This window comes from Chelonoidis abingdonii, chromosome 16, assembly GCF_003597395.2.
Source record: "Chelonoidis abingdonii isolate Lonesome George chromosome 16, CheloAbing_2.0, whole genome shotgun sequence".
Lineage (NCBI taxonomy): Eukaryota > Metazoa > Chordata > Testudines > Testudinidae > Chelonoidis > Chelonoidis abingdonii.
The window spans coordinates 6,989,756-6,997,292 of record NC_133784.1 but is presented as its reverse complement, the minus strand read 5'-3'; the positions used below and the strand labels follow the sequence as shown (position 1 = coordinate 6,997,292).

General features: G+C 60.5%; 1 protein-coding gene across 1 annotated transcript in view; it reads left to right on the top strand.

Annotated features, from left to right (window-relative positions):
• Window positions 1–642: 642 nt before the first annotated feature.
• The window catches only part of LOXL4 (lysyl oxidase like 4), a 21,640-nt gene continuing 14,745 nt past the window's right edge, over window positions 643–7,537 (top strand). Inside the window, exons 1-2 of the mRNA XM_075073049.1 lie at window positions 643–901; window positions 1,719–1,891. Of these exons, the coding sequence (XP_074929150.1) occupies window positions 643–901; window positions 1,719–1,891 (432 nt within the window). The remainder of the gene's footprint in view (window positions 902–1,718; window positions 1,892–7,537) is intronic.

The following is a 7,537-nucleotide window of genomic DNA, read 5'->3' as shown; positions in this document are numbered from 1 at the left end:
ATGTGGGGGTGTCAGGTGGGGAGCATGGCTGGGAGCAGTTCAGGAGGCATGAGCCCCTGCATGGAGGTGCCTGTTGCCCTATTGCTGGGGGCTTGCGGGTCACGCCACAGCCTGGGTTCTGGGGCCGGCTGCTCTCTGCACCCTGACCTCACACCTGGAGAAGGGGGTGCTGGCTAAGGTGGGGGAGGGTCGGGGTTGGGCAGGGGGTTCTGGGGGAGACGGGCCTGACACCTGCTGGGGCATTGGCTGAGTGGGTGGCAGTGCCAGGGCTGGGCACGGGCAGCGCCTCCTCCCATCTGCTGCTCCTTGGATCTTTGCCAGCAGCTACCTGGGCTGCTGGTTTCTGGGCCCCTTGTGCCCCCAGCTCAGGGGAAGGGCCTCGCACTGCTCTGCCAGGGCTTCGCACTCGTGGGGCCCAGCCTGCCCGGGGTTGTGTCAGGCTGTGACTCTCTGGCACCCGGGGGCTGCGTGTGTCCACGCCCTGTGGGGAGCAGGGTGACACCCCTAGAGGGGAAAGGCCCTGTCCCCCTGGGATCTGTGGGGTGGGGCCCTGCGCTGTCAGTGGCAAAGGGCCCAGGGGCTCCAGCCCTGACCCCGGCCACGCCAGGCTGTTTCTAGGTGTCTGTCTGTGGAGGATCAGTGATGCTGGCTGGACTCATCTCCACCCTGCTCCTGTGCCTGGCGACCCCCAGCTGGCAGCAGCCCCCACAGATTCAGGTGCGGCTGGTGGGGTCCAGGAACCACGCCGGCGAGGGGCGGCTGGAGGTGCTGTACGACGGGCAGTGGGGGACCGTGTGCGACGACGACTTCGACATCCACGTGGCCAGCGTGGCCTGCAGGCAGCTGGGCTTTGAGTCGGCCGTGACGTGGGCCCACAGCGCCAAGTATGGCCAAGGGGAAGGTAAGGCAGGGCCCTCTGCTCATGAGGGGTGTGGGCACAGACCCAGCCTGGGCAGGGTGTGGGCTCCTGGGGGTGGGGCACAGATATGGGGTGAGAGCCCCTAGCTGCAGAACTCTCCCCTCCCCAAGGCCCAGTGCTGGCTGTGGGGCAGCTCCAGGCAACTCCTGTCCCAGCAGGGGGCGCTGTGGGGAGCAGGGCAGGAGCTGGAGCGGGAGGGGAGCTCCTGGTGACTCCAGGCCCACCCTGTCCCAGCAGGGGGCGCTGTGGGGAGGGAGGCAGGAACTGGTGGGCAGGGAGTTCCAGGCGACTCCAGTCCTAGCCTCTCCCAGCAGGGGGCGCTGTGGGGAGAGGGGCAGGAGCTGGTGGGGGGGGGAGCTCCCAGCTACTCGAGTCCTGACCTGTCCCAGCAGGGGGCGCTGTGGGAGCGGGGCAGGAGCTGGCTGTGGGTAGCTCCAGGCGACTCCAGCCCCAGCCTGTCCCAGCAGGGGGTGCTGTGGGGAGCAGGGCAGGAGCTGGCGGGGGGGGGGGGGACTCCAGGCCCAGCCTGGCCCAGCAGGGGGCGCTGTGGGAGTGGGGAGGGGGTGTGTGACATGGTCAGAAGCACAGCCTCTGAGCTCTCCCAGGGGGTGGGGTGTCTGCTAGTAATTTGGGGACATCCCGTTTAGTATCCCATTGTCAACGAGCGCCCTGGACCCCGCTGATGCTTTTGGGGGAGGGGGCTGCCAGCCTGGGGTCCTGTTGCTGAGCCCATGGTGGGGGTCAGGGGAGCCAGAGCTCCTGGGCCAGGCCCATCACTGACCCGCCTCTGCTGCGCCAGGCCCCATCTGGCTGGATAACCTGCGCTGCGCCGGCACCGAGCGCTCCCTGGCCGAGTGCGACTCCAACGGCTGGGGCGTCAGTGACTGCCACCATGGAGAGGACGCCGGCGTCGTGTGCTCGGCCCGGCACCCCCCGGGCCCTCGCGCTCTGGGCCCAGCCCCCAGCCTGCAGGTGAGCGGGGACCGTGGGGACGTTTGGGCTGGCTGGGGGGGCTTCCCGCCTGGGGCTCCTGCTGCTGCAGGGCCAGGAGCTTCAGCCACTCTGACCCCTGTAACAGGCCCATGTCCCTCCTCCAGAAGCCCCAGCGGGTGCAAAGCAGGAGTGCTGGGGGGCGGACAGCCCAGGGGGGCAGATCTCTGCTGCAATGGGGGGACTGGCACCTCTGCCAGGGGCCCCGTCTCTTCAGTCTGCCCTGCCTGGCCTGTGCTTATCACCAGCACCTGCCTGGAGCTACCCAACCCCAGCACTCCTGCCCCGCTCACTGCAGTGCCCCCTGCTGGAGAGGGGTCCAGCCTCCCTGACTGCTGCCCGGAGGGCTGGGGGAGCTAGGGGGGGGCAGAAACATCCCCATTCTGATGGTACTGTCACAATGCGCTTTGCAGATACTGACCGGAGATAGTGTGCACGCGTGTGTGTGTGTGTGTGTGTGTGTGTGCACGCGCGCGTGCATATGAGCAAGTGCAGGGTCTGGTTAATGCCGGCCCCTTCCTGTTACTCCAGCTTTCAGCTCCCCCTCCCTGCTCCCTCCTATCCCTCCCTTGGCCTTTCACCACAGCTCTGCTGGTGCCCCTCACTCCTGACCCGCAGCCCTGGCATCCTGCCCCCACACCTCCAGACTCACAGCCATGCGCTGCCCTGCCCTGCTTCCCCCAGTCCTACAAAGCTGTGGTCAGCCCCACCTCCGAGTGCTCTCTTCCCTTGTCACAGACTCACAGATCATGCCCAGTCTTGGCCCCATGTGGTCCATGGGGGGGCGGGGGGGTCAGGGGTGGCTCCAGGCCCCAGCATGCCAAGAGCGTGCCTGGGGCGGCAAGCCATGGGGGGCACTCTGCCGGCACTGGAGGGCGGCAGGGAGGCTGCCGACAGTGGCTTGGCTGCAGAGGGTCTACTGGTCCCGCGGCTTTGGAGGACCTCCTGTAGGCACGCCTGCGGAGGGTCCGCGAGCAAGCCGCCGAAGGCAGCCTGCCTGCCATGCTTGGGGCAGCAAAATGGCTAGAGCCGCCCCTAGGGGGGGTGCCCCTTCCAGTGCTACAGCTCTTCTCAGGGGTCTACTCTCTTTCGGGGTCAGGCCCTTTCACCTCCTGAAGCCGCACCTCTCTGAGGCTTAGCATGTCTGTCAGGTCACCGGGGTCCTCTCTCCCCAGCCCATTGTCCCCCCACTGGCCAGAACCGGCTGCGACTCCTGAGCTGGGTCACCAGGTCACCAGTTGCTGGGGTCTCCATCCTCCAGGCCGTCGGCCGGGGTCCCTGTCATGGACTCACAGATTGTGCCTGTGATGAACTGGGACTGTTCTTAATGTTTGCTCTGAATACTGTGTTGGTGCCTCAGGCTACGTCTACACTACAGGATAAATTCGAATTAGCTTAAACTGATTTTATAAAACAGATATTATAAAGTTGATTGTGCGCGTCCACACTAGGCACATTAATTCGGTGGTGTGCGTCCATGGTCGAGGTAGTGTCGATTTATGGAGTGGTGCCTGTGGGGTAAGCTACTGTAAAATAAATGAGGCAATAACCGTCGATTTTGCTCCACACGGTAAACTATCGATATAGTATACGATTTTGCGTTACTCTCGTGTTTTGGTGGTTTTACAAATCGATTTAAGAAGCCGTTTTTAATCGATCTAAGGCGCTGTGTGTGGACGGGTGCGCTGTTATCGTTAACGTGTTAAATCGGATTTAACGTGGTTGTTAGACAGGCATCCGTGTCCCCTGTGCAGTTTCTTAATATTTAGGTGGTGGAGTAGGGTGTGTGATTTGCTGAGAGAAGGGCCAGTGATAATGCTGGACTCTGTTTTAGCAACTGATGGGCCTGGGCCCTTTTGCCCAAAGATTGCAATGAGGTGTTGGGAGACAAGGATAGGTGATCTCTGGCCGGAAAGGTGAGGAGGGGGGCGGGGGGTGTTAGTCTGGAGTGGTGGGGATGGGCCACGTGAAGTGGATGGGGTTCTGTCATGACCCAGAATGGACCCCGGCCGAGAGGGTTGGTTTGTTGTATTACGTTGTTTAACTGTTCTGTCTTCGTACCTCTGTGTTATGGCTGGCTCGGAGCGATACGTTGTGCCGAAAGTGGGGGTGCACCCTGTGGTTCCAGGACCGCTGGGGCGGGTCGTGTGGGAAGCGCCGGAGAGCAGGGTGCTGAATGTCAGAGGACCAGGCGGTGAAGCGTGTGGTTTTTGCATGACGTCTGTCAAGAGAGAGGGGTCCCCAGGTCCTGCTGGTTGGTGGGGAGGTTCGATCAGGGACTCCTTGTGCGTGCATCGTTGGCCGTGTGGTCATGGGGGGTGCCCTTCCCGTGCGCAGGCCCTATCCGGGGGCCTCTCTTTTTGGGTAGGCCCTCACCTTGGTAGCCGACTCTTGAGTCTTCGGTCTTGTTCTTGCCGTGCCCCACGGAGTCCATCGTTGGGACTGGGGCTCGACCCCCCCGGCCTTGTTCTCTAGCCCAAAAGTGACTCTCAGCCGCGTCAGGAGGGTATTAAGATTGAACCCAGACAGGAAACTCTAGGGCTCGGCCTGGTCCCTCAGCAGCACCTTCCGTCTCCCATGCAGCCGGTGGACCTCTGCTGCCCTCCTGCCGCCTGAGCCCCTTGTTCCTGGGCTCTGATATCCCGGCCCCAAGCGTTGTCCATTGTTTCTTCGGGAAAGGGGAGCCTGGGTCCTTCTCCTTTCAGCCATTCTGGCCCTTTGGCTGGAGGCTGGTCAGGTCACCTGGGTCCTTCTCCCGCGACCCTTGTCCGTCCACTGGCCGAACCCGCCTGGGACTTCTTCTGAGTGGGTCCCGTCGTGGGGTTGCAATCCCGGCTCGGGCAGGGTCCGAGTTCCTCTCTGGTCTGGTGACCAAAACACCTTCGCTCTCTTAAAGTGACACGAGGGCCCTGAGTCCACCTCTGCATGAACCCGGAACACCAACCACTTCTCAGCCAGTTCCTTTCCAGCCCTCTATTCAACAACCCTTCCCTCCCTGTAACAGTACCCGGGGCTGGTCACCTCTGCATTGAACATTGGAACAAGAAAAATTAAATCCCCCTTGGTTCGAGCGTGGACACAGGGGGTGCCCTGTTTCCTGTGCCCATCTCCCAGTTCTGGCTGGGGAGGGAAGGAAGTGGGGAGGTGCGGCTCAGCAGTCTGGCTGGGCGGTGAGGTGCCTGTAGTGGGGTGTGGTGAGGTGAGCACGAGGGCGCTTGGAGGAGGTGTGGCGCGTGGCGTGGACCGGAAAGCGAGTGGTGGTGCGGCGATGCTGGGTTCCCCGGGAAAAGCGGCGTCACCCAGGCTTCTAAGAGTAGCGCCGGGTTGAGGGCGGGATGTGCAGCGGGCCAGAGGGGTGCCTGTTGTCCAGTGTGCCGTGGGGTGTGGTCTGATCAGCAGGTTGGGCTCAGACTCAGATTGGGGGTGTTTGCAGCGGAGTGCTGCAGACCAGCGGTATGTGGCTTTGGTGCGGGGGTGTTCAGGGTTGTCCCTCTGCGAACGTGTTGTGTGTTAGAAGAATGGAGTAGGGGTAAGGTCACGAAGTTGCTGAGTGTTGTACAAGTGTGTGCTTGGTGCAAGGGTTATGGTCGACGCGGGACTCCCTGGGGCCATAAAGTCTGGATCCGAAGGGTTAGAACATTCCAGAGGCAGGATGTTGGGAGGGGGGGGTGGAGGCGATTTGCGAACCACTGCAGAGGAGTGGGGTAGGGTGGGGCGCGGGCACTTTGGTGACGCCTATGGGTGGGGGTGGTGGGATGGTGACCGCGAGGCGGATGGGAATGGAGGCCTGCTCGTCGGGGGTTTATGGGGCCGGTGCACCTGCAGGAGTTCAGGGGTGCCGGGCCGCATAGGCCTGCTGACCTGGCCTTCTAACCCTGCAGGAGCTCTGGACCCTGAGTTTGAATGATCAAATCATGTAGATGATTGCCCTAGCTGGTCCCCTTGGGGCGTGACCCAGTGGCCGGTCTGGCTCACGGGGGCACTGGCGGGAGGGGGCCCGTCTCATGGGGTGGCGCTGTGGTGGCTGGGATCGTGACGGTTGAGCTGCACCTGACCCGGTTTCGCAGCTGAGAGCCTGCCAGCCACGAAGACGTGTTCTGGAAGTGCCACGGGTCGCTGCCTGGACAGAAGTCACCTGGTTCCACTGCCGGTGCAGGTGTCCTGCCCGCCGGGCGCCGGTCTGCCTGACCGATGGCATGCACGCCGTACTCAGCTGCGTCCGGGCCTGAAGATTCCAGAAGCCAGGGCCATCCATTCCGCAAGGCTGCGGGCAGAGGTGAGACTGGCGCCGGGTTGAGGGGGGGGGGCCCGTGAGAGCCCAGCCTGTAGGAGGGCCAGCACGCACTGGGTTGCGGGAAATGGTCTCTTGGGATGATTGTTTCGAAGCCAGAGGGATGGCAACGGTTGGGGCTGGACGATGAAGCAGGGCGGTGCTTAGGTTTTGGTGCTAGGCGGGATATTATTGGGTTGCTGAGCCTGTTCTTGCTTTGCAAACAAGTTTAGTCTTGGAAAATTATTGCTTGTCTCTGTGAACCAGTTTACGTAAGTTAGCCGCTGTAATGCTGTTAGCATATAGAGGGTAACTATGAAAATTTCTGTTTGAGAAAGGTGCAATAAGTATTTTTTTTAATTTGTACATTTTATTGGAATAAGTATGAGGGGTATTGACAAGGATTTGTTAATTAAGCATCGTTTGTTGCTGCAAAATTTCAGAATTTGTCATGTATGAAGACCAAGTGTGTTTGTTTGTTTGCAAGACTAGAAGACATCAGTGTTCTGACTCTTGTAGAGTGGAGTTTGTTTTTAATGAGCTTTGTTTTTGAGAACCTCTGTTCTCTTTGATGCTGCTGTTTACAGGAATAGTCGGAGTGATCCGAGTTGGCAATGGAATTAGGATATATTGTAATAGTTTTGTGGTATGAGTACTTACAATGTCATCATCGATTGCATGTTGGCACATGATTGACCTTTCCATTTTTATAGTCAGTCTTATTTAAATTAAACCGATCGCCTGGTGTTCAGGAGTTTAGGTCAGGGGCCCCAGTGGGTGTGGGGGATGGCGCCCTGGGGCTTAGTGCACTGTTATGGCGGGGATGGCTCGCTTCACGAATACACCAAAATTTGGCGCATTTCCGGCAGCACCTTGGATGCAGCTTGCTGCAACAAGCAGGTTCGAGGTGCGCGCTGAAATGCATGATTTTTGCGGCATTTTAAGGTTGCGTCCCCAGGTCTTCATTGGCGCCACGTGAAGTGGGGACCATGTTGGTTCTTGATTTGTCATTAGTTGCTTTTTTTTTTCCTTTTTCATTGAATTTGTCACTGGCTCAGGCACTCGCCTGAGTGAATGGAACCAGGCGTAGGGTTTGGTACTCAGAGGTATCAGCGCGGCCTGCTAGCCGCTGACAGCCTTTGGGGGTTCTGGGGTTCCCGGACGGTGGCTGCTGAGTGGGAGTGGCTGGGCCCCGGGGGGGGGGTGGGCAATGGGGAGGGTGACCCAGGAGCGTGGCGGCTGAGTGCTTGCGCACGTGCTGGCACCAATCAGCTGCGTGCCACTTTGGCACATGTGCCGTGGTTTGCGATCTGTTTATACATTGTCGGAGATGTAGCATTTAAGTTGGTTGGAGGGTC